This window comes from Meleagris gallopavo, chromosome 3 (genome assembly GCF_905368555.1).
Source record: "Meleagris gallopavo chromosome 3, MGAL_WU_HG_1.1, whole genome shotgun sequence".
NCBI lineage: Eukaryota > Metazoa > Chordata > Aves > Galliformes > Phasianidae > Meleagris > Meleagris gallopavo.
The window spans coordinates 39,393,752-39,421,425 of record NC_139406.1 but is presented as its reverse complement, the minus strand read 5'-3'; the positions used below and the strand labels follow the sequence as shown (position 1 = coordinate 39,421,425).

Genomic DNA, 27,674 nt, shown 5'->3' with positions numbered 1-27,674 from the left:
GAAATTGCTTTAGAGAGTAATACTTCACCAGCTAGACACCAGTCAGCAAATATTACTTTCCACAACTTCCAAGATCCATATTGTCCACACGTTTGAATTCTTCACCCCCTCACTTGTCGCTTCTGCCAGTCTCACATATCTTAAACTAGGAACTGCTTTGTTGTTCTTTATTTGGCATTTTATTTTTAAAGGGAGACCAGCGGAGCAAGCAAGCAGCCTGCTTGGCTGGAGTTCCTAAGGCACAGCTGATGTGGCTGGAGTTTAGCGGCACTCTTCTCCAGGCAATCTGTGAAGCAGCGTCATACACAACAATGCTTTTTCCTGCACAACGAGACAAAATGGGACAGGAGGGGAGCAGTCAAGCTTCCTGCACCCGCAGGCCTGGCAAGGAGCTCCTGATCCGGGGCAGCAGCTGGGGCTGAGCAGGAAGAATCCCTCAGAGGATGAAGTACAGCAACATTTATCACTGACAAAAAGGAGCTCGCTATGAACTTTATTTATGAACTTCCAACAGCTAGGCAGAGCCTTCAGAGAGACGGGGAGGAAGGGGCCTGGGGCTCACAAGGCCCCAGCGCGGCTCTCCCGGAGCCCTGCGGCCACAGAGGGGGCGGATCGGAGCCAGGAGAGGCAGAACAGAGCGGAGCCTGGGCTTCAGGCGGTAGAGCGGGTGGCCCCGGGCCGGGCGGGAAGGTGCAGGCAGGGCTCGGAGAAGGGCGGCCGGGCAGGGCCGGGCCGTACGCGGCCGCACCAGCGGAGCCGCGCCTGCAGCAGGAGGCGGCCATCGCGGGCTCGCCACCCCCGTGCGCCCCTCGGAGGACGGAGGGGTGGGGGCAGAGGAGGCGGAGGAAGCGGCGGCGGCGCCAGGAACAGGGAGGCGGTGGCGGCGGCACGGAGAGGGAGGGAGGGAGCGAGCCGAAGCCGGGCCAGGCCCCGCAAGAGCAACAGCGACGCTAGCTCCTCCTCCTCCGCCTCGGTGAGTCCGCTCCGCCGCCCGGAGAGGCTGCTCGCCGCCCAGCCCGGATGCCGGCTCAGGCCGGGCCGCGCCGCCGAGGTGCCTGGAGAGAGGCCCGCGCCGCGAGCGGGACACCGCGGCCTCCGCTGGGTGAGCGTCCCTGGGGCAACGGGCGCCTTCCCCCACTCTTTAACCCTCCTTCTTTCCCCGGTGGCAGCCGATGGAGAGCCGGGGATGGGGACGGAGCTGTTCTTAGCTTGTCCGCATTCCTCATCCCGAGCCCCGGCCTCCTCTCCCTTTGTTTGCGCGGCGCCCCGAGCTCGCGGCGGCGCCAGGCCCTGCGGAGGTAGCGGGGCTGCGGCGCGGCCTGCATGGCGGGCGGGGAGCAGCTGGGCCGGGCCGCGGGGCCGCTGCACAGCCCCCGCCTGGCAGGAGGGGCCGCCGCCGACCTCCTCACGGCCCTGCGCCCACCTCCCCCGGGCCGCTGCCCCAGTGTTCACACTGCTGCCCTGTGCCGTGACCGGGGGGGGTGGCCGAATTAGGCTGCTTCCTTTCCCTGTCCATCCGCCTTCATTTTTAGGTTTGCAGGGGTCTGCTGCTGGGCAGGTCGCCAGGGATGTCATTTTGTTCTATTGCTGTCGGGGCTTTGCACTATGAAGGAGCTCTGCGGAAGGTGAAGCTGTAAATGTCATGTTATTGTTAACTGAGGGTATGCTAAGGGCTGCGTAAGGGGTAAGGGAAGCACTACTTGCTGAGACAGGCAGCACTTAAAGGCTTAAAAAGCTTAAGGTTTTTCTATTATTATTATTATTTTTAAATCCAAACAACAGGTAAACAAACAGAAAGTTTACTAGCTTTCATTGTTCTTCAAACTGCCTCTTCTATTCTTTTTCCCTAATGGTGTAGCTTTGGTCAGAAACAACTGGTTCTGGCCCATGCCAACTCTGTTGTCTAAGAAAGACCTTTCCAAAACCCTGAACTTTTGAGATGCAGAGAATGCTGCTGTGATGTGAGATGCTTTGATTTTGTCTTTCTTTTTCCTTCATTTCTCTCCATCATTTCTGCCCATATTTTTAGAACTGTGATAATTTGCAGGATAGTATTTTTCTGCAGAGAAGGTTACTCTGTTAAGAAAGAAGGCACTGGCAGTAGAATATTCTTTGGAATGGGAAAGTGTCTCTCCCAGTTAATACATTCTTCTGCCCTTTCATGGTGAGGTCTCAACCCCTCTTTCCTGCCTGCCAGTAATGCATACACCACATCCAACCTCTTAGTACACCTGTAGTTAAAAATGCCTGCTGCAGGCCAGGCTGATTTCTGTAGAAGTACTTGAAGAATAATCCTTCTGCATTTCTGCCATGGCTGAATGCTATTTTTGTTTCATGTCAATTAACCCATCCTTGGATTGTAGGAAATATGTAAGCTTTGGCATAGTTATGAGATAAATTACTCTAGCTTGGCTGGAAGATGTAAACCACCGGAGAATATCTAGGTATTTTTGGAGTCTTTCACAGTAAGAGAGTAATTGTAGCTCATGCTTTTCTGCTTAACTTACTAAGGCAGATTTCAGATTTCAGCTTTTTCTTCCCTTTAGTGAAGAAAACCTTTAATGAAGTTTTCACTTCTATTGTATATTTCTTATTATGTGGCATCACACTAAGTTTAGAACTGAACTTTTACTTAGAGCAGGCTCACCTGTTGTGTACTCTTGAATCAAGCACCTATTCCCTGACTTTTGAGATTTAAATAGATGTTGTTGTTTCTTTTCCCCCAGCTGTTAAGATTCAATGAAATTAAACCTTAAAAGTAGAATTAGTTGTAGTATTATGTGGACATGTGCATTTGCTAACATCCCCAGAAGCTTCCTACTATAGATTAGTAGAGAAGAAGCACTGTATTGTTCCCAAGCTTTTGTGAGAGTCTTTATAGTGTTGGATATGTGCAACTAAGGGTCTTGTAGCCTAAGTTACAATATAGGAAAATCTTAAAAATTGACACAGTAAAATATGAAAAAGATACTGGTGTTACTGATGTTTACCATGCTGTTAATTTGTTTCTTTCTAGGTTGTGAAGTGGGTCAGTCAGATACTTTGAGTTACGCCTAGAAAAGGAAGTTTGGACAAAGTAACAACTTGGTCCCCATTGCTGTGCAGGTAGATCACATTACTCTGCTTAGAGCAGCAAAGAGGTGGAGCAAGAGTGGACTCTTAATCAAGAGTTCTTGAGAAGCATGTGAATTTCTTTATGTTTTTATGAAAGCTTCTGTAGTTGTAGGGTAACTTGAGGATTGGTGTCTGAAGACTTGTTCTAGTAGTATTGCATTGAATTGACTACGTATTTGCTGCATCATTGCTGGCAAAACTGAGGCCATAGTTCAGAGTAATTCATTACGTGCCTTATTTTCTGTTACTTTACTTCCTCCCTGGGCCCACATAGTGCTGTTTTGGTAGTACAGCATGCCATAGGGAGGTGAATGATAGAAAAGTAAATGGAAAGGAGACTGATCTTTGCTGGTGTGTCTCGGCTTGTTGATAAGGCTTTAATGTTTGTTAGCAACAAAGCAGAGAGGATGGCTCCATTAGCAACAAAACAGAGGCTTGTGATGCTGCATGGAGGAAAATATACTACAAATATTATAAAAGTAAATACAATCTAACTTGTGAGTGCAAGTACTAAAGTTTATTGAGTGGAAATTGGGTAGGGTGGGGACTGAAAAACAGAGTGGAGTTTTTATGCAAATTGTATATTTCAGTGAAGTGTTAAGAGAAATACAGAACTTTGCTTCCTCTTTTTTTTTTTTTTTTAAGAGAAACAGCAATATCTGGTAATGTTCCTTATCCTTATGCTTGTGCCAAAATCTAATTTTATTCCATTTTAATATATGCTTATTTTCTAGAACTACATGTAAGTCTTCAGAAGACCATAAACGTACTTAATACAAAGCTCTTAAGTTTTTTATGAGCCTTCTTGTGAGGGGTTCCTGTGGGTCCCAGTGTATTTGCATTTAATAGAAAAGTGAAGTATCCTTCAAAAGGAAAAAAATCCTGAAAATTTTCATTGACAATATCAGATGGCAAAATACATACAGTACTATGTTATTTAAAAACAAGAGGATCGTGCTTGTAATATCTATCACTATCCATGTTTAAAAAGCAGCTTCATTCCGCTCAGATAGATATCTTCAGGTCTGTCATATTGGAAGCATAGATGGTGATCAGTAGATCCCTTCTGCTATTGTTATTTCTCTGTTTTTCTCTGAAAATAATTGTATTCCAAATCAAAACATGTATGTATACGTTAAATGAATTTCTGTGATTTTCTGTGATAAGAAGAATAAAACAAAGATGGCTCACCTAATTCAGCCTCTTCTGGTAGTTAAAACCAGATCCACAGGAAACTGGCTGTGAATTATTGCCCTGGATGAAAATTTGAAGCTGACTGTATGTGAAATGTTGTCTAATATATTAAATATATAAAGTTGTGCAAGCTTTGCCAGAGTCTGCATAGACTGATATTAAAAAGACATCATAATACAGATTCTGACTTAGGCTGCTTACTGTCAGAATTAAAACTTTCACATCAGTGTTAAAAATTGAGCTCTTAGATTTGCTTAAGTTACTCTGGATTTTTTTTTCTTCTTGTAACAGTTTTTGTGGTTTTCTGACTTTTCTGTTGTGTATGAGCATGCAAGGAATAAGCATCTGCAGCTCCAGATAGCTTCAGCAAGTTTTGAGGTGTATGGCTTTACAAATCTGATTACTATTCACTAGAGACTGTAATAGGATTCAAGAACAGATCTTTACTGTCTTCTTGTTTTTAAATAAAGCGTTATTTGCCATAATTATTTTCTTGTTTTTGTTGCTCTGGAAAATACTGAGATAAAATAGTGTCTCTTTTCTGTTTCCTTAATCATTCATATAACACTTCGAACTCCCTGGAGCTCAGTTGATTTCATTTATGACAAGGATGTAAGCCACATATTACCTCAGAAGTTGTTCCTTGGATGCTACATTGCCAAGAAAACTATGCAAGTTAAATATAAATCTTCATTTGGTTATTGAGGATGCAAGTACATTAGCTGTCTTGTTCTGCCTCTGACATTAAAACTCTGTTGAAGGGATATGGAAAATGTTTGTCTTGCTTGCACAAAACCCCAACCTAAAGATGTCCTGTGTAGGTATTTCTGTCCAGCTGCTGCTTTCCAAACATTGCTTCCTATTATGTATATATTGAGCACACAGAGCAGATGAGGTTTCTTGTCTTCTGACGAAAAATTCTTTTCTTTTGTAATTTAGCAAGTGCAGTAAGTTGGCAGCTTTAGAAAATCTTAGATTTGTAAGGTATGTCTGCTTTTTGTTATAAACACCAAATAATTCTGCTGTAAACTGCTGTAAAACAGTTTTGGATGAGAGCCATTTTTTCTGGCATTGAAGGTATAAATAGATGTTAGTGTTTTTTTTTTTCTTTCATAGCTTGTTAAGTGGTCTCTAGTTTAAAAAAAATAAATAAACAATGAAAATGAACCTATGAATATTGTTAGGTAAACCATACAGATACGTGATATTTTTCTTTGCTTCCCAAAGCAGTATATAATCAGCAGCTGTATTTGTATTATTTAACTTGCATGGTTAGAGATACCGATCTGTAAGAAGACTTGTGTAAGGTTTTGATGGTCTGAAGTTAATGTAATACATGTAGCTAGCAGATAAATGGATAAATTTTAGCGTTTGAGACCATAGAGGTAAAGCTTCAGTTACTGCTCCTCAGGGATATTCTGCGTTACTTAAAACAATACATAGACTGTTATTCTCGATGACAAAATCGTTGAAAATGAGATTCTAGTCAGGCTTCCTTTTACAGTGTGTGATCTTTGTTTTTCTTGAGTAGTTTTATTCTTAATTAATCTTGACGTTCTGTGGTAAATCTGCTAAAACAGCAGTTTGTAGGAGTCTTGAGTAGGTGATTTTTTTTTTTTCCCCTTCTCTAAAGCAGTCTGTATTCCTCAAAAAGGTCGAGAATAAATTAGTAGGCTATTCCAAATGTTTCTGAAGCATGCATATTTGATCTCAAGATGTCTCTGAAATAGTGGTGAAGCTTGCTTTCCTTTTTGTCCTTCTGGTTCTGAGAATCCCCAGACTTGGCCTTGGTAAATGCTACAAGACTGGGCAGTTACAAGCTATGGTATTAACTGTGTTTCTGACATTGGTAATGGGTTTTAATACTCTCAGAATCCCTTACCTACTCTTTTGGCTGGGTATCAGATTAGGAGTTTAATAACTGAAATACAGAAATACAGACCAGTGTCATCAGGTAAAGAGGTTTTGATTCCAGAAATTGTGCCTTATAGTGTGAGATTTGTGGAAGTTGCATTCCAAAAACAGGATAGGCAGCTTTTCAGGATGACACTCTTCTTTCAGAAGCTGGTGAGAACTCTGTGACTGAAGAATTCTCACTGGATTCACTGAACAGAAGCTGTTTGTGCAAGCATATTGGTTTTGATGAAACTTGCACTGGGAAAGGCTCGCAGGCTGGAATTTTGGTCAGCCCAAGGAGACTGATTCCAGAATAGTTGGTTTGTGCATTCAGAGGTAAGGTCTCTGGGCTGAATTTAAGATCTTGCCTGGATCTCTGTAAGGTAGGTGTCTAGTGGCTTTTTCCCCCCTCCTTTTCACTGTTGTCTTTTCAGTGGAAAACAGAGGTGTAAAAAAAAAAAACAACAGTTCTGATCCAATGCTTTCTGAACATTTGACTTTTCTCTTTTTCTTGGCTTTAGAAAAGAGAGTATTTGGTTAGTAATAAATAAGGTTGAGAAATAATTAGGGATTAGTCATAGGCCTTTGGCATGATTTTGGGCAAAAAATCTAGTAACTTTGGAAAATACATGAAAATGTGAATATTTTTTCAGTCCCTTGCTGAAGGGTTAAGACTATACTGACCAATTGTATTTGTTGTAGTGCTATTTGAAATGTAATTCAGTGATGTTCAAGAGAACAAAATGAAGGGGAGTTGTATCATAAGGGAATCAGAAGCCTTGCATATCACAAAATCAGGTGCTTCTTGGAATTTGCATTATTTTAAATGATTTATCATGGAAAACAATGTGTGAACATTGAAATGTACGTATCTATTTTCATTTTTTAATTGGGTTAACACATTTATTTTATTTATAGTGTACATAAGTTGAAATCTATGCCAGAGAGAACAGGAGGAAAAGGCAGATTCTGTGTGCATATATGCCTCCCTTTTTTTTTTTTTTTTTTTTTTTTTTTTTTTTTTTCCCTCTTCATGCTTGAAATTTCAAGCTCAGCTAGCTTTTGTAGCAGAGCTCCTCTGCTCCTGGCTCTGCAGAAATTTGACCTCACTCTGGAGACAGCTATCTTAGGGGCTTTGTGTTTGTATAAATTTCATGCAGTATGTTATTTCATATAGACAATGAAAACTTTATCTTTGATCCTGCATATAAGAATTTATACACCAGTTTGAAGTTCCTCAGTTTAAGACTCCAATTCTTCAAGTGCAAGCTAAACATACTGTATTGTGAGCAGTGCCACTGAGTTAAATGTCTGCTCATAAATTGATCTTTACTGGGCTGACACTCAATATTAAAAAAAAATCAGCTTACTTAGAACTGTGTAGAAAATTTCTTAAAAACAACAATAACAGAACAAACCCCAGACAGTAATGAAAAATCAACGCAACAACAACCAACCTGAAAGCTTTCCAGTTTGCATCAGGACAAAACAATGTCTCTCTAAAAGATATTCTTTCTCCATCAGATGTGCTGTCTGTAGCAGGATGTTTCTAACTGCTGATCATTGCAGTGTAGGTTTGGATGAGACATGGAAAAAAAAAAAAAAATTATCTTAACCATGAATAATTAAGAGTCTCTAGTTTTGACCCAAAATCACAGAATTCGCATATAGACTAAATTCTGTCAGAACTAGTGCAGTCTTGTAAAAAGCTTAAACTCTGGCAAATTGGGTCTTCATTAAAAAAAATTGCTAAGAAGTTTTGCCCATGCAGTAAAAATTGTGTTCCTATTTTAGTCAATGCACTAGTTGTGCAGTGTTAATGGATGTGTTTTTTTTCCCACTCTCGGCTGAAAAGGACTGTCAATTTAGAAAAGCTGTGTAATGTTTTACTTTCTTTTTTTAAGGGAAACAAAGTAATAAAATAATTCTATGACATTAAATGGAGATAATACTCTGTACAGGTGTGTTTACCTTGTGTATTTGACAATACTTTGAAGACAGCCATTTCTACTGTTACCCTTATATGGCCAAGCTGTAAATCATAAAAAAGATAATTACTTTACTGTTTGTTCTTATTGGGCCTTCTGCCAGTGAAAATGGGAGGGAAAATATTTTAAATAAGCTGTGTTTTACATTCTTATTTTCCCAAATGCAGAGCTTGGATTACTGTCTGCGCTGGGTCCTAAAAACTTGGAAAAACAGTCAGGATGCACTTTCTGATCAACACATCCAGACTCTTCTGCCAGAGTGTATTCTGAGAGCAGCTGTTTGCTTATAGGAGGCACTTTATGAGTAGGAAATTTTCCTCTTGGGTCTCAAGCTGACTGAGGATCTCCTAGTCTTTAAGCAGCAACAAGAAAGTCCTCTCACATTCTCTGGTTTGTTTCCTTCCTCTTGGTTTACGTGTAAATAAGCCCTGATTTTCTTTCATTAACTGAATCTGTGAGAGGCTTGGTTACGGTATCAGATAGTGTTCATCATTCTATGTATATACTTGGTTAGACTTGGGGTTGAAAACAATCCTAACATAATGTTCTGTAGGTATTTTAACACAGGTACCAATTTTACTTTTAAGTAAGGAATACACAGTTAATAAAATAACCATGACAGTTTAGAAGGATCATTTTCAAATGTCTCATTCCAAAGGATTAATTCTTTAGCGAAGTTTTAAAACTTTCTTAAACATAAAGCTTTAAAACTGTCTTAGCGTTGTCTAGCAACTGACAGGCTAGCTTATCAATCATGGATAGTCCAAATAAAATGCTGGGGATACTAGGAACAGAATATATTGGAGCGAGGATTAGAAGAAAAACAATTTGGTATCTTAATGGTGGAAAACAGAACAAAATTATGAGACTTCTTCCATTTTGTTTGTACTTGCAGTACTGTAAGAAACATGATGGTACATGATCTTTCTTTAGTTGCCTCCTATGAAACATTTTCTGATTCTGAAGATTCTGGAAATGTTTTCAGAATATGCAAGTGAACCTTCATATATTACTGCTATATTACTTACATATTGGCTTATCAGGGCACAATGTGAAGAATGTGATTAGCTGTGTTATAACCTTTCATGTGCTTTGAGTTTTGAAAGAATGAGTGAGGATTCTCCCCTTCCCCTCAAATGCCACCAAATTTGATTGTATTCAGAGCTTAATATGATTACTGGGGTAGTTAGAAATGAAGATGCGGGCAATAGAGATTTTGTGTACTTATTAAATATCATAAAACTATCAAATTTGATAATAAGCAATTAAGTAAGAACAAATACTGGGGGGGAATTTTTTTTTTTTCAAACAAAAGGAATTCTTGGATTTATTTTCAGATTGTTGAAAGGCAGATTAAATTTGGTCTTTCTCACCCCTCATCAGTGATTTTATTCCACTTACAGAATATGCCAGGTAAACTAAACCTAATTAATACTGTAGGTTTTAGAAAATTGAATTCAAGTGATTTTTTCCAACTTTTTGAAATAACTTGCTTCTGTATTATATCAGCTTATGATGACTGCAGTTTGCAGGACTTTATCAGTGTTTATTAGTGTCTTTGTCCATAAAAATCAAATGGTTTTATTTAGCAGTAATGGGAAATGTTAGTTTCATTATCAGCACAAGGTATAAAGTCACTTGAAAGAAGTCATCATTACTTTATTTGAGGGGGGAAAAAGCACTTTAATCTTAAATATTTATCTTTAAACCAAAATTCTTATTTTAAGCTCCTTTTCTAATACTAACTGCTAATGTTATCATTTGTGTGTAACAAGGAAGATTGTGTAGGATACTTATGGAGTGATGAACATTATATTTTTCTGGGTTTTGTGGTTCTTTTAGCCTTAAAATCTTGCTACCTAAAAGCGTGATGAAGATGGGTTTAAGAATCTGATAACTATTATGTGTAGATAAAGAGGAGGAGAGAGGGAAAGAGAAACACACAAACAGTGAAGCATATTTACTTAGGAAGAAATTATAAGATTGTTAGAAAAATGTTTTTGTATGCAAACCTTTTCCTTGAATTAAATTTTCCCTCCTTTTAGGTACTTTTAGAGCCTCAAACAAATCAATATTATTCTCAGTTGGGTTGCATCTTGCTGAGTAGCATGGATGTTCAGAATAGAAATGAGATGCTAATGTAACTGTATGCAAGACTGGGTTCTTTATACTTGTTGTATTATATACTCTGAACTACATTGGGCTTAGGTTCTACAGGGCAACATTTATCTACAATACAAGATTAAATACAAAATTACCTAAAATTTCCCTTGTTTGCACATACACAGATTGACTTTCTGGCCCAGTTTGTCATGAAGTAGGCCTGGGTACAGTTTTGCCCAGATAGAGTTCTGCTTTTGTATGCAAAAATAAGGTGAAGGGCTGCTAAAGAGTTTTTAATTTAAAACTACAGAAACAAAAAAGCACCTCTGGTGTTTGAGCGCTTCCTTGATTAAGCAGCTTTGTGTGTGGAGGGGAGAGAGTTTTTGATTAACAATATCTTAAATATAAGGTTTTAGTTTCTGTGGGCTTGTAAGGAACTTGACTCTTCTGGGCCCTATGTACTTGCAATTCCTGTTGAGTTTTGGAGGAGTCATGTATGGTGAAAAAAATCTTAGCTTGGATGAAAATCAGATACTTTAAATCTATTTTAGATTAGGCTGGTTGTAGTTTTGACCTTTGCAGTTTGTCAAAATGTACTTTGCTTTGAATTGTATTTTTGGAAAGCAGGCCGTCAGCCTCAGATCTGTTGTGTCACAAGCAGAATGTGGTAGGAACTGTGAGAATGCTCTGTCTCGCTGGAGACACCAGTTAGCATAATAAGTGCTTGTTTCATAGAAAGTTTAAACTCTAGAGATGAATATTGTCAGCCTATTTTTCTGAGTTTACTTTCTTTAAAGACTTCAAAATTCAACAGAATGTCAGAAAGTTGAATCTTTACTAGAGGACAATAGTAGAAGGTATCCTGAAAGGTTGAGTATGTCAGAAAGATGAAACCCAAAGTTCTGTGCTTGCTTATTTCTCTGTTGTCAGCAAATTCCTGAAAGGTACCACAGGCTTTAACTAATTGATCTCCTTTAGTGGGTGACAACTTGCTGCTGCAGTCAAGTACTTGAGTCATGCTCATTTTGTTCTGTTGACGTTATATACTTTCATGGAGATATGAGGGAGGTTTCAGTTTTAAGTAGGCAGTTGTTCAAGATCCCCTACAAGTCAAACTCTCCCTGCCTCAAATCACTCCACATCATTAAAGTTCAGAATTCAGGTTTTGGAATTAAATCACCTGAATTTGTCCCATTGGTGCATATACATTATTAGTCAGCTTATGAATCCAACTAAAACAGTGGAACTTGAGCTCTCTGTGTTCTGGCTCAGTAAGTGCTGAATGGAGTACTGAATGCCTGTGCATTAACATTTAAGAGTCTGATATAGAGACAACAAAAATCCTTAATTAAGCCAATAATTCTGTTTGTGAGCTCTGGAATTTGGAGTTTAATTAGTATGCTGTAAGTAAATTATAGGATCATACACTTCAAAGCTTGGTGAAGAGTAGAATTAATGTAAGCATTTTTTGTTTTCTGTATGAGGCAAGACAGAAAAGAGTTGCACAGGCAACTTCTGGCTTTTCTCAGCATCTGAGTTCTTGAACTTTGAGCCCTGATGAAATTTTTTGATACGTTTCCTATGTAAATAACTCAGATAAAGGATATAAAACCATGTTTCAGATTATACTGTTTTAAGAGGATAGGTAAATGATTAGAAGTTGTTTCAGAAGTTGTCTTTGATAGTTTTAGTGATTATTTTACAAGTTAGGGGAAAGCAAAATTGCTAGTGGAACTAGCAGATTTCAGAAATAAAACCTCAAAATTTGAATCAATGTTATATAGAAAGTGTTTTCAATTTTTAATGTTCTTTCTAGTGATTTCTCATTATAGTGATATAGCGTTGCATAAATCTTTCTTGTTTTGTCTGTTACTCAGAAATAAGAACTACATCACAATAACAAATCACTTTTGCTTTTAATTAACATATGTGATATCTTGATATTTTGAGTTAAATATATATTTTTTGTGTTAGTAGTGAAAAAGTTTTGTGAAACACATGGCTCTGTGAGGACTGGGACTATTTAATCCGAGCTTCTTCCCTTGTTCTGGACAAACTTTTGAACTCCGGAGGAAGTTTTTCTTGTATTTAGCAATGTCCATGCCTTGGATTTTATTTTTCTAAGAATATATGAATTTTTTGCAATGGCTGCTGTCTCAGTTGAGATGCCCTTTACGTGCTGAATTGATTTAAAACTTTGGCTGTCCTGAAGGGAATGTGATGCATATGAACAAAAAGAGCCTTGCTTGCTCAAGCTTTGTTTCTACAGAAAGTAAGACAAAACCCAACTGTATTGAATTTATTGAATATAACTCTAACCTCTAAAGAATTGAGTAGGGAACTTGGTTTCTTAAGTAGGACCTATATTCTGTATAAGTTACTATATAACAGTGTTTTATCGAGTTGTTATTTTTTCAAGATTGGGAAATCCAGGCTTGTCTAGAAGTAATTTTTATTTCAGCTGATGCATTTTCATCTCAGGTACTTCATGTTTCACTTAATGTGATTCAGGCTTAGACTGAATGGTAACATATACTTTATTATGCATGTTGTGTTTCTATTAATGATGCACATTTGTAGCAAAACAATTAGTTTTTATTTTGTAAAAAAGCGTTAAACCGATGAGTGAAAAAATATATGAATTTCACACAAATGAGATTTCTTTCACTTCACACAGCTGAAGAATTTATAGAATAGAGCTGTTTCCATATATAGAAACTAAATTCTGTGTTGTTTTAGAATTTTCCATTGAGAAATTAAGGGAAACAACAGACTTAATGCACTTAAAAATTAAAGGGACAGATGTAGGAGTCTGTGCAAGTCTGAAATTTATTAAGTCTTTGAGTTGTGTGGAAAATTAATGCTTTTATATGAGGCAAGTATTATGCTGTATTGATATTAAACTTTTTTATGTGGGCTGAAGGAGAAGGGTAAGATCTCTGTGGTGCCTTGTAGCAAATAAACTGTATTTACCCCTCTGATAATTAAGTAAAGAAAGTCCGAAAGCAGAGGTCAATCCCTTCCTCTCTTATTAATTGCTTCTTCCTCCTCTGCGCTGCTTTGAGATTTAAGTGAAATGTGTGAATGTTGTACAACATTAAACATTATATATGAAAGATCTTTTCACTCTTCTCTTTAATCAAGGCCCTGTGCTCTCTTTCCGCTCAGATCATAAATGGGTCAACTTAATCTTTCTATTTATATAGAGGGCTAACTGCGTTATAAAGGATTTCTGCGCCTTGACTTAAATTGAGTTGATAGAGTGGTATCTTTTCAATAACAATAACAGCTTTCTTTTGTTAAAATGGCACAGTAGAGGTGGTGAGGGTGGTAGCTGCAAAAATCTCAGAGAGCTGCCTACTTGGTCGTCTGAATTTAAAGTGTGTTTCATCTTCAGTCAGAAGCTAATATCTCTGAGGTTAACTTGAAGCCACAGGTCCAGCCTTAATGACTCGCAAGATCCAAGATAGAGTAATAGGAAAAAAAAAGTGGTGTAAGACTACTGTTTGATTGTGTATGTGTGTGTGTGCATGCATCTTCTAGATGAGCTGAAAATAGGAGTGGGAATCTTAGGTCAAAGATCCTCCAATTGTAGGTAGGTTGGACAAACAGGATTTTTTTTTTTTTAGAAATACATTTTCCAATTAGTCTCCATCTGTTTATTCTGAAGGCTTGTTTTAGCAGTTTTTTTGTTTCAACTTGTGCTGCATGTGTTAAATCTCCATGGAATAAGGATAATTTTTTTTTTTTTTTTTTTTTAAGATGAAACAGAGTTATAACAATGTTTCTTTTCCTACTAGTGGAATTTATTAGATGTCTAAATTTGGATTATTACTTGAAGAAAAATATGTCCTTACTTATTTTAATTAATAGTAACTTGGGGTAATTAAGCAAAGGGATTTTTTTCTCCTTAATATTTAGAAAGTAACTTTATTACCTTGAAAGTATTTGTACAGGATGTTTTTCTTTTTTAGTGCATTGTTGATGCTACGTGAATGTTATTTGCAGCAGTAAAGGTCAATATAGCTACATTTCTTCTTTAATGTCAGATAATTATAAAATAAAGTGAGCAAATGAGCAATTTACAAGTTGGTGCTTGAGATATTAGTTTTACAAATACATGCTACCAAGCTATCAGTTGGGTAGATAGTAAATAAATAAAAAATAAAAAAAACTTTTTTTTAATGAAGGTGACTGTAGAGTTCTCTTGACTTGTTTCTTACATTTTTCAGCTCTGCTCATCAAAAAGAGAGTATTCTATATTGTGCTTAAGAGCAGCATAGTTAGCATTGCCAGTCATACTTCTTGGTTGGTGCTATAATGTACAAGTGCTACTTCATCCAGATTTCGAACTACAATTCATTTTCTTAACAGCTGAACTGGACAGGCAAATATGATTATTATTACAAATTAGCAGCTCTTAATTTTGAGAGAGCAACAACATAAAAAGTAGGTTTATACTGGCAAGAAGTGTAGTGAACTTCTGTGATGATAGTGTTTCTGTTAACTTTCCTGGATTTTCCTCTTGCCCCTCATGTTTCTTTCCTTTTGAGTATTTTTGAGGAGACACTTATGTACATGCACTGACTGGGAGGTGTGTTTCTGTATTGCCCTTTCAGTACGTGTCTGGCGGTTTATGAAGTTGATTGGTGATGCAGATTTGGTTTGAGAAGCTGAAAGTTTGTTTTGATAATGTATGAAAGATAATGCACAGCGCCTCTTTTATGTTCTTATCAAAATATCTGTGGGCATCAGGCTCTTTTCAGCAGGTTTTGTTCATATTTTAGAAGTTCTCTACAGTGGCAGTATTTCTACAACAAGAAGAGAAACACCATCCTGAAGTGGCCCAAAATGGAAAGATAAACTTTTAAAAGAAAATCAACACCAATACAAGCAGACAAGAAATTATAATGTTCAGCTGTTGCATATCTCAGTATTTTCATTCCTCCTTTGAAAAGGATTCAAAGACTTTCTCACAATCATATTATTTGTCATTAATATTAAAAGAACAGTCAGATTAATGCTGACCAGAAAATCACTTTGAGAGAATATTCTGGTTGACTTTTTCTTTCTTTCTGGCATATGCTTTAAATGGTTAGATAGTATTTCTGAAATTACTTTTGACATGTATCTGGGTTCAAGAAGAAACTGCATTAAGAATTAGTTTATGCTGCCTACATTCATATGATGGGATAGACTCTTTTCAACACATGTTCTAAGATTCAAGTATTTGTGTATACTTTTCCATAAAAATAAAGCATAGAAGTGCATTTTTTTTTTTTTTTTTTTACTGGCTGTCCTTCCCCGTCTTCTTTAGTTTTTGCTATTTTCATTTCAGGCATTATTTTTGCTCACAAGTAAGAAGGTGCAGAATCGGTTCATTGCCCAAAGCCTTATGTTATTGTTGCCAGTGTACAGTTTACTACAGGTAACTTGGCACAAGTCTTTTAGCAAATTTGTTTGAAAACTTGTTCCTTTTTACAAAACATTTTATTGGTCCTTGTAGCTAAATGAGAAGCTGGTTTGTAGAGCATTGTAGTCTTGCAACTTTTCTCTGACTTCTCACATAGCTGTTTTAATGTTTAAGAGGATTGTATATATATATCTTAGATAAGCATAAAGTTTTCCCTGTTACCAACCTGAAGGTACCAGCATACCTTACAACAGAGGAGAAGTGTTTTGGTATACCTTCTCTCAGGAAGAAGTGGGATGGAGTCCTACTTGAAATTCTTGTATATCATCTTGTGGTAAATCTAACCTTTGCTTATGAAACTAAACTTAATTTTTGCTGACAGACAGCTTGGTGCAGGCTGGTAAAATAACAAGAGATGAAAATTGAGCCTGACTGAGCATTATTCTCATTCTTAGTCTGCTTCTGGATGAAAAAGAAAAGGAAAGATTTATGTGCGCTTGATGGATATGATTTCCAACAGAGAAAGCACAACTGCTATGCAGAACAGGTTTCTTTAGTAGCTTCTGTCATTTGATTCAGCAGAAATGGTTCACTTTTTCTCTCTATTGATTTGGTATGAATTGATTTGCTGTTACTTTTGTTTGCTCGTTTTCCCCTCACTGTTCATAAGGGTCTGAAAGCCAGCTTGGGGCTTTATTTTTCCTGGTACTTTCTCAGCATGCTTGAAATTTTTTTGGCAGTATACTATGTTATCAAATGCCTGCTTAAAAGAAATAATGGAAGATGGTACTTGTGCCACTCTTAGCAAGTGTATGGAAAAGTGCGGTGTGCTTTGCTCTGTGTTTTGGTGTTGATGCCCACCCGTTGGTGAAAGATTTAACAGGAATGAATGAGGTGGTCGTTCACTTGCCTCTCCAGAGCTCAATTCTCATGGCAGTGCTGATCTAACGACACCCAACTGATCTTGAGCTGATAGTTTCTGGCTTCTGTCCCCATGTTAGCTAGCTCTGTTTTCAGTTTAGCATACCAGATGAATGTGCCTGTGGTAGCTCAAGAGCAGACATGAAGCCCAGTCCATCCTTGTGTAAGGGTGATAGAGCTTTGGGCAAAGATGTTTAATGTTAGTAACTGGCCTTGGCTATTGTAGTTATGCAGTCATTGTAGTTACAGTACTGTATATACACAGATGAACTGTAATACAAATATGCCATTTAACACTCTTCACTAACTCCCCAGAGGAAAACTACCAATCAGATAGAAATATTCTGTCCTGTAACCAAATATGGGAAAGAAGAACAGAACTTACTGCAAGCATGGATTAATAAAGTCCAGATCTCCAGATCAAGAAACATCCTTTTCCAACAGAGGCTAGCAGTCAGGGTAAATGGTTCCGTTACTGGTTTTGCCTAAAGTTAATTCTATGTATGGATAGTGGTGAAGAAAAGTCTCTTTCTGTTGTTTTTTTCCTCATTACTTTACCTCACTTTTCCGCTTATTAAAGGCATACCTTGCTTATTTTTTGCTAGAGGTTAGGGTTTCTCTGTGTAATACCTGTTCAGCTATATTGGCCTTTAGAGAAGCAAACAAATTTCCACAGCTATTCGAATCATAGGAGGTGGATGTTTAAACAGGTGGTCTATAATATCTACACTCTGTTCAAGTTTTTGCCTTGTTAACTTAAAAATCGGGGGTGTTAAGTATTTTTGAATTGTTATATGAATAGAAAGTACTGAGCTTTTATCTGTTCTTTGCCTTGTTCTAGTTCTATATGAAGGTGTGTATCTGAGTTTATTCATACTCGGGGAAAAAAACAGGTATTCAAGAGAGGATGAGATCAACTTTCATAAAATTCATACTCATTTTAAAACAGTGTTCATTCATTACCAAGCAAATTACTACTAAAATTGTCTTTGTTTTGTTGTCTTCAACGTAGTCTGAACTTTCAACATAAGAGCGTACAGTGGAATTTATATGAACTCATTTTAAGAGTCTTCTTTTTGAAGAGCAATGTAATGTGGGAGTTTACTTGAAGATCAGGAAAGAGATAAGCCTTACCATCACCATATGCTAGTAGCAAGTCTAGTCAGAAAGCTGCCACAGTGTACGTAATAAAATGTTCTATAAAAAAAAAAAGATGGTGTTTGAAATAGGTATTTAGTCTCTCTTTTATTTTAATGAATATATTATATGTAACTCTATGACTAAAACTACAAGTAGGTGGAAGAAAATATCTTAAATCAATATTTTCTGTTACTGGTATAAAGATATAACTTCCAATCATATAAGGATTTCATTGTTAAAGTAAAAAGAATGGGACCATGTATGCAGAAAGACTTCCTGGTAATTTATGTCAGAAGGTTTAAGAATGCTGGAATATGTATAGATATTTAAGAATTTACAAACTACTTCTCTTGTTATCTGTGTTTCCTTAAGATGCTGTTATTGAGATGTCCTGCCAAATAATGGATGGGTATTTTCTAGAAAGAGTTTGGGGGATAGTAGGAGAATGACGCTTCATACTTCTGCAGGTAATTAGACTGGGTTTCATTCTCTTACTGTAATGAAAATCTGGTATTTGTCACATGCCAGGAATGTGCAGAAACTTTTTTTGATTGTTTTACTTAAAGGTATTTATATATGAGTTCAAAAATAAGTGTTTGCATTTTCTTTATAAGATGAATGCTCTTCTTCTTGCAATAGCAAAACTAGAATTAATGAATCTGTAGTACTGCACTGAAAGTTGGAATTCCAAAGTGTTTTCAAACATTGATTTTTATGTGAAGTCCGTTTAATAAAAATTCAGACAGTACAAAATATTTAAAGTCATAGAACTGTAAGATAATTCAGTTTGAAAGAAATCTCAGGACATCTCAACTTCAGCATCCTTAGCCCTGAGATCAGACAAGCTTTCTTTAGAGTTTGTGGCTGGCTTTTGAAAACCTACAAGGATAGAGATTACGCAACTCTGGGGAATGTGTTCTGATGCCTGACGGGTCTCATAGTGGAAAAGCTTTTCTTTAGGCAAAGTTGAGCTTATAAATCATCAGATATGGATTTTTCATGATTGTTCCTCCCCTGTCAATGTTATTCTCTTCAGCACAGCTCCATACGCAGTTGTGCCAAATGTTTTGAAAGTAAGATATGCTTAGTTGGAAGTTGGAAATGATGCAGTTCTTACTGTGATTCTGTATAAATATTATATGTATTCTAATTGATCTCCAGACTTTTCAGGGGAAAAAAAATTAAATCAAGTTAAATGCTATACTATTTCACTTAATGGAAATAAATGAGCAGATTAATATCTCTTTTAGGAAAGTTTAAGCTATCTGAAGCACTATTGATTAATAGTACCAGACAAAATTTACTGATGATATTTTTATTAAAAATTTGGCAGTAGTTTGCACAATCGTAAATTGCATTGTGCTGTATATTTGTAGTATGATGGTTTTTGTCTCAATCCTTAAAAGTTAATGCTGTTTTATTTTGGTAGTAATATGTTCTGGGAGAATTTTTCGTGATATTTGTCTCAAGAAATGAGTATACCTGATCTGGAATTATGAAATAGATAAGAAATGATTGAAGGCTATATAAATATAGATGATCACTTTTGCTTTTCTACTTTTGCATATAATGAATTGACAAAACTACTTGACTGCTAGTCATTGCAACCATTTTCCAGCATCTAACTAGATTTCACAAACTGCTACTTTTAGCTTTCATAATTTTTCATAAATTTAGTGCCAGTGTAATAACAGTATGTGAGCATAAGACTGACTCCTAAGATAAGCAGCCTGTAAAGTTTTAGCTTTGTATCTGTTCGTTGATAGTTCATGTTTTGACTAATATGTTGGTGGTAGTTTTTTTTCATTTCAATATGAGGCATACATACTTAGGTTTGATTATATTTAATAGCACAAAGAGGATCATGGTATTTAATGGATAGTAATCTAGTAGTTCCTGATACTGTTAGTCAGGATGCCTATGTTTTATCAATCTGCATAATTTTAAGGATTTGAAAATGAGCTTGAGTTGAAAATTGATAAGCCAACTTCCATTTTGACTCTTTAGTTTGCATTAATATTTCATTCTTTTTCTGGGTCTGATTAATCTCCTGCTTTCATTCACAGTGTTCCACATATTTCTGCTTACAGTAACCAAGCTTTGGAGTGCATTGATGTACTCTAAAGCGTGCTTATAGTTGCAAATACCTGCCAGAAAAATTTCCAGAGGTATTCCTAGTTAGACTTCTTAAATGCACAGTACAGCAGATGGCACTGGAAGAGATCTATGGAAGACATCAGTGATGCTATAATTCTTAGAAAATACTAGTGAAACTGCTGCAATGCTGAGAGTTGTGATGAAATTCAGCAGCTCATTTTAATGTATTCCAGGAAGGAATGCGTGCTGAGCTCTTCTGTTTCAACTTCTGTAGATGCAGAAAATGAAAAATTTTATACTTGCAAGTATGTGAGCCTGTCTCACATTGAGAACTGTTTAAACATATTAATATGTAATGCAGAATTGCTAGTTTTTTCTGAAGTACATGTGAAGAATTTGGATCAGTTGAGGTATTTGACTTCATGGTACTTTTGCTTTTTCTGTCTTGGATTAAAAAAAAAAAAAAAAAAAGTAAGATGTCATAATGTACCATGATTTCCTTTTAGATAGAACTTGTTTAGAGACTTTCTCTGATTTGTTGGTGTTCTCAGTTTGCTTCAGAGAGCTTCGGCCAGGATTGTCATTCAATGGATTTTTATCATCTTTTCCTGATTAATGGGCTGGATTTCTGAATATATATATATATATATATATATATATATATATATATATATATGTATTTATTATATACACACACACACTGTATCTGTGATTTATATTTGAATTAAAAGTCCTTATCATTTCTTTATGTGAAATATCACAAATATAGAAAGAGAGTGTCAAGAATTTGGGCACTCATGCATTTTGCTTGATTAAAAATATTGGCTGTTAAAGTAGACTGATAGGCGTAGAACATGTTTTGTTCAAGCATATTCAGTAGTCATTCTCAAAGTATAACTTTGTCATTTCTGTATATATGCTGCCATAGAGATTTATCTTTTGAGATTATTTTAGATATTCGATTTCTATTTATAAAAACAGAACATGTCTTTGAAGTAGTGTGATGCAGATGGTAAAGAATTGAAGGCTAGGATACAAATCAGTGTAAATCAAGCTTCAGCATTTCTGCTGTTCGTGAGAAAAAGTTCAGAATCCTTAGATTCCTTTCACTATCTTTTAGCTAGTTTTTAATATGATTCTTGAGCATTTGTGTTCTGGAAGTCTGCAAAAATTGATGTCTGTCTTCGAAGTGGGGAGATGGCTCTCTTTCTCTGCCTGTCTCTCTTTCTCTGTCTGTGTCTGTCTACCTATATATTTTAAGATTCATAGTCTCTTTCAGTTTGCCATACTTAGCCCAGGGCCAAGTTTGCTGCTGCAGTTTGTTCTGCTAACATGCTGTGTAATTGTATGCTTGTGGCGTAATGATTGCTACTAGAAGTACTGTACTTTCAAGGCAGAAACAACTTTCCAATCTCTTCTATTTTCCTTGTCATTGTTCTCCCCTCTCTGCAGGGCTACTTGCTTTGACTGGTTTAGCCAATGCTGAAGAAAAACAAGCTGAAAAATCAAGCTTATGGGCATGTGTTCGTATGTGTATACATGACTATAGAAAATGCCAAGTGGAACAGTTGCCTGGGACTTGAGAAGATGTATCTGCTTAGTCTTTGCAAAAGTACTAAACAGCAGTAGTAGTACTAGGCAATGAAAGCCTGTGAATTACCTCCTTTGTGTCTAAAAGTTTGGAAATATTTTTTTTTCATAGAGCTTTGGGAAGGGACTTCCATTATTTTCTCTCAGTAGATGTTATTTTGCAGTTAAATTCTTTCTATTTTCATTGACTTTAATTAGTTTTCCTGTAATTACAGTTACCTGAGATTTGCTCTACTGTCCTATGGAGAGAAAAAAAAAAAAAAAAAAAAAAAGTGTGACTGTGACTAATCATGCTTTAACCTGTATGTGTTAAAGCATGTGTGACTGTTACTGGGAGGTGTATCTTACATCATTTTATGTTCTGCAGTTATTTCTGTGGGGGTGTTTTTACATGCCTTCTGAAAGAAAGAGATGTCTCTTTGCTTTACAATTTTATATATGTGCCTGTGATATGTGTGTGTATTAAAATAGCACAATAAAAGCAGAATAAAGTTGTGGAAATCAAGGCACAAGTAACAAATTCACTTTTTTGAGTCTCATTGATTTCCAAGTCAGCTTTTTTCCTATATGTTTATTTGATGCCTTTTACTTAAGTGCTGCAATTTCTGTTTTGTTTAGAGGAAAAACAAATCTTTACTGATAATTCTTAAAATATTTCTTTTGTGAAGTTGATTTTTTTTTTTTTTTTTTTTTTTTTTAATTTGCTTCCAGGAGATGGCTCTTGAAGTTAAATGAGGCTGGACAAAACACATAAATGAAGCAGAAGCTGTTCTGCATGTGTTAGGGCTATATCACCACAAGCACTGCTGATCAGCCAGACTTGGTAACTTGTCATAATGAAGAAAATTAGTCTAAAAACAATTCGCAAGTCCTTTAACTTAAATAAAAGTAAAGATGAAAGTGACTTTGTAGTGGTTCAACAGCCATCTTTAAGTGAATTTGGAAAAGATGACTCCCTGTTTGGCAGCTGCTATGGTAAAGATTTGGCTAGCTGTGAAGTCAATAGTGAAGATGAAAAAGGAGGCAAAAATAGATCAAAAAGTGAAAGCTTAATGGGTACGTTAAAAAGGAGGCTTTCAGCAAAACAAAAGCAAAAAGGCAAAGGCAGCACACCATCTGGAAGTTCTGCAGATGATGACACCTTTTCTTCGTCATCTGCTCCAATAACTTTCAAAGATGTGCGAGCTCAAAGACCTCTGAGATCCACTTCCCTCCGTAATCATCATTACAGTCCAACTCCATGGCCCCTTCGACCTACAAATTCAGAAGAGACTTGCATAAAAATGGAAGTGAAAGTCAAGGCCTTGGTCCATTCTTCTAATCCAAGCCCAGCACTGAATGGCGTTCGAAAGGACTTCCATGACTTGCAGTCAGATAACGTGTTCCAGGAACAAAACAATGCATTAAAAAATACGGAATCTCAGAATGGGGACTTGCATCTTCATATTGATGAACATGTGCCTGTAGTTATTGGATTAATGCCTCAGGACTACATTCAGTATACTGTGCCTTTAGATGAGGGAATGTATCCTTTGGAAGGATCACGTAGTTACTGTCTGGATAGTTCCTCACCCATGGAAGTTTCAACTGTTTCTTCTCAAGTAGGAGGAAATGCTTTCCATGAAGAAGAGAGTCAAGTGGATCAGGATGTAGTAGTTGCACCAGATATCTTTGTGGATCACACAGTGAATGGTTTGTTGATTGGTACCACAGGAGTCATGTTGCAAAGTCCAAGAGTTAATCACAATGATGTCCCTCCACTTTCACCTTTGCTACCTCCAATGCAGAATAATCAAATCCAAAGGAACTTTAATGGATTGAATGGCACAGATGCCCATGTGGCTGAAAGTATGCGCTGCCATTTGAATTTTGATCCTAACACTGCCCCTGGAGTTGGAAGAGTTTATGATTCTGTACAGAACAGTGGTCCTATGGTTGTGACAAGTCTCACTGAAGAACTGAAAAAACTTGCAAAACAAGGATGGTACTGGGGCCCCATTACACGTTGGGAGGCAGAGGGAAAATTAGCTAATGTGCCTGATGGCTCGTTTCTTGTTCGAGATAGTTCTGATGATCGTTATCTTTTAAGTTTGAGTTTTCGTTCCCATGGAAAAACACTTCACACTAGAATTGAACATTCAAATGGTAGGTTTAGCTTTTATGAACAACCAGATGTGGAGGGGCATACGTCTATAGTTGATCTAATTGAACATTCGATCAGGGACTCTGAAAATGGAGCTTTCTGCTATTCAAGATCCCGATTGCCTGGATCTGCAACTTATCCAGTGAGACTAACAAATCCAGTATCTCGGTTTATGCAGGTGCGTTCTTTACAATACCTGTGTCGTTTTGTAATACGTCAGTACACCAGAATAGACCTGATTCAGAAACTGCCTTTGCCAAACAAAATGAAGGATTATTTACAGGAAAAGCACTACTGAAAGCTTATGGGAATCTTGCATCTTGCACTTTGGGAACAACAACAACAAAAGAGATTGAATTACAGTTTACAGACTTTCATTATTATCAAAATCTTTTGCTGCCATAACAATATTTCATTTTTGTGTGTAAAAGAAAGGTAATGCATTTGGATTTATGTTTGTTTTGGGGGGTTTTGTGTATTTTGGGGGGCTCTTTTTTTTTTTTGTAAAGAATGATCTCAACTTTATTTTTAGAAGTGTGAAATAGCTATCTTTCATCAATGTGCAGATTAATCACAATGTGAATGATCAAATTATCCTTAATTTCCCCCAAGTCCTTTGCTGCTATCCACTGTGATTTTTATGCATTGAAAGCACATTTCATGTGTATTCAACCATAAGTAAAAGTCAGTGAAACTTGTTCAATGGATTTCTATTCCTTTAAAATTACCTGTTTAAAAAAGATGATCATGGTTAAAAACTTCGGTATTCTAAATTAAAGAACTTACATCTATGTTAAAAATGATTTCCTAGTTTCCTAATTATAAATTTCTAATGTGGAACTTAATAGAGCTGTGTGATAAAGACATGCTTATGCAGCAGATATCTTAAAAACAAACAAAAAAAACCCAAACCCAATAAAGAACAAAACACCTTTCTCTTAAGCCTTGTATTGTCTGTACACTACTTTGTGTTTGAGAAAGTTGGTTCAGCTTTCATATTGTCTCAGTATTTTGTTCTTCTAAAAATGGCCTTCAAAAAAAGAAGCCTGCGAGTGTCAATTCATCATACCTATGAGGAAGTTGCAGTATCGGGATGACATCAAATATCTTTAAATGCCATCAGTTAAATAAGCAAACTCCTACCAGGACCCCTCTTTCTGTTGTTTACCCTCTTACCTCCCTTTGGGCAAAAATATGCCCTGAAATTATAGGAAGACTCTAGGAAAAGCGAACTAATAAGCCATTTCAGGGATTGGGTAAAACTTCTAATAGGAGGATTTCTACAATATTTATTCAAAATACTAGAAGTTTCAGCATTTTCCATTTTTCTGTAGAGGAAAAAATAGGACTAATGATATTTTGGATGGAAGTTGCTTGAAATGAATCTCTAAAGGTCTATTCTCATAGGCTTCAATATTCTGGGAAGGAGAGGTTTGAATATATATTGACCACAGAAAACATTTAAGTTATCTGTCATGAAATATGTTTTGACACATGAAATATTGAATCCATTAAGTAAATTTTTATGATATCTGTTGAAGATTCTGGCATTTGAAAAGCTTATAGTTATTCTGACATTCGATAGGGAAAAAGACTTTTATTTGGGAATACAGGTTCCACACTGTAATCATTCATTCTTGCAATGTTAATCCATGGCATTTTTTTTGTTTCTTTTTTTTTTTTTTTCCTCCTCCTTGTCCATGATTCTGTCCCTTTTATTTTAAAGGGATCATGGCTAACTGACTTGGAGGGAGGCTTACTCTGCCTTCCTCTGTCCCTAGATTTTAGTATTTTAGAGTGTCATCTTCCCCATCTCTGGTAGGAGTTGCTAGTTAGTAAACATCAGCATAGAAAGGGTTGTTTATCTTTGATACAGCTTTCTTTTTTAGGTCATTTTCTTCTTTTTGTTTTATCTAGCCTTTTGCCCCCTGAAGTGAGTCTTTAGTAATGAATACACTATTGCTGCAAGGTGGTGTAATAGCACTACATCTTGGGTTGCCTGAATTGATAGACAAAATTTATATTTTTTTAATTTATTTTTTTGACCATAATGTTTAACAAAAAAGTAAAAAAAAAAAAAAAAAAAAAAAAAAAAAACAAACAAAGGTAGGTAAAGGCTGCCTTTGCTTTTAAGGGAGCGAGAGTAAGGATTTCTTCTTTAGTCTGATAAAAGTTTTAAATTAAAAAAAAAAAATCAGAGCTGTCTATATACATAATTTGTTTTTGCCATTGAGATGCATGTATGCAAGTGTGAATTCTGTTTTCTTTTTTTCCTCTACTGACATCTTCCCAGCCCTACCCCCCACCCCCCGAATCAGAATCACTAACTTTATTCAAAAAAGGCACAATAACCTATTGTATGGTACAGTGTTCTGATTCTGTCTGTGAGGAGGAAAAAGAAAATCATTTTTATAGTTTTCAGATGCATACATCTTGGAAAAAAAACCTCTGGCATTTACTTCATTTTAAAAATTCTTTCCCTGTGCAAGCTGGAGGGCCTATGCATTCTACAGAATCTTTGAAAGATTACTGTATAATAAATATTATCTTTGCCATTTAATACCACTATTGAATGCATTAAAGTTATACTATGCCACATGCGTTAATTTAGCAGTTATTACGTTGAAATCAAAATATTTGAAGCTATAATATCCCATTCTTATTGCTGAATTGAAAAATATGTAAGAACACGTGCCCATGCCTTTTCAGATTTCTTTGTTCACTCATATGTATTGATGATTTTTGAAATCATAGTTCAGCTATCCAGTTCTTGAATTCCTCCCTTGCTATATTCTTTGTTTAATCAGGTCAACTTACTGTTGTCATTTTCCCCCTCCTATAAAGCTTCCACAAAAGGAACAGTTTAAAGTACTGGAGGCCTAGGATGTGGGAACCACCTAGCACTTTGTTTCTTGATAAAAATGGTGGTGATATTTCTACTGAGGTCAAAATACTTTAGTTCAGTAGTAAGTAGACAAAAAAACAAAAACAAAAAACCCAATACTTATGGTTGCATTATTCAGAAGTTCTCAGTATGTTTTATACTAAGATAACTGGACAGCCAGGAGAGAGAACCCAGAAAAAAATACTTTGAAAACCTTAAGGGTAATTACAACTTCATATAATAAATATTAATATGGAATAAATACAGTAATGATTGTTGTTTTTTTTTTTTTTTTAATACTCAGAGTAACCACAAAAAATTGTTTTGATGTCTACTTCATAAAATTTAGAGAAACAATGTTTCCTTGACAAACAAAAAGGAAAATAACTGCAGATATTTTGAGGACCTTTAAAATAACTACAGTAAGAAAAACTTAAGTGACTATCATTTTCATAGAGTAGAAAAGTAACTATTTATTCAGCACAACAGCTTAAGGGTTCAAAAGATAAGCCTTTTATGCAACTGAATTGTGGAACAATGTTTTTCAGAATGAAACTTCGAAATAAAACTTCTTTTTTTGAGCATATGAAATGACTGAAAATGTTGGTAACATTTGTGTTTCTCTGATTAGAAGAGTAAAACAATAACTTTTATTTGAACATATAAAAATTTGCACAGTTTTTTCTTTTTTTAAAAAATTTATAGGTCAGTGTTATAAACAATTGAAAGTGATTTGTATTCTTTTATCAATTTGAAGGATACAGCACTTATCCTGCTCTTGACATAGCAAATATCATATTTTGATAAAAATGTTTTCCTGTCAGAAGGATCAGAAATGCAATTAATAATTAAATTCTTTGTTCATCACTGAACTGACTTTACATTTTTTTAATGCCAATTTCTTTCTATGAATATTGGGTGCTGGGCTAAGTGAAATCTGTGCAGTTTTTCTTGTGATGCATTTCATCTATGTGAATACTGGAATTATAAATTTTAAACGCCATACCAGCAATATATGGGCTATGATTCTGTTGAGGAAGTATTTCTCTGTTACTGTATTTTCAATTTCTGAGCTAAGCTATGGATGAATTTCATTTCTTTCAATCTTTTTATGACTGCAAAGAATAAAAATTAGAAACATCCTTTATAAATAAAAAATGGACAAGATGGTAGTTCATTATATGGCATTGA

The 27,674-nt window shown here is 36.2% G+C and overlaps 1 protein-coding gene across 4 annotated transcripts; it reads left to right on the top strand.

Moving 5' to 3' along the window:
- Positions 1-844: 844 nt before the first annotated feature.
- SOCS6 (suppressor of cytokine signaling 6) lies at positions 845-26,778 on the top strand. Of its 4 annotated transcripts, none has more exons than XM_085220700.1 (3): positions 964-1,102; positions 3,017-3,105; positions 22,168-26,778. In XM_085220700.1, exon 3 carries the CDS (start codon positions 22,293-22,295, stop codon positions 23,895-23,897), a length of 1,605 nt encoding a protein of 534 aa, XP_085076826.1. In that variant the 5' UTR covers positions 964-1,102; positions 3,017-3,105; positions 22,168-22,292; the 3' UTR covers positions 23,898-26,778. The 4 variants fall into 4 exon arrangements, with proteins under 4 accessions (XP_085076828.1, XP_085076825.1, XP_085076826.1 ...); XM_085220701.1 differs by lacking the exon at positions 3,017-3,105 and adding an exon at positions 18,142-18,236 and having other exon boundaries at positions 966-1,102; XM_085220702.1 differs by lacking the exon at positions 3,017-3,105 and having other exon boundaries at positions 845-973.
- The last annotated feature ends 896 nt before the right edge of the window (positions 26,779-27,674 follow it).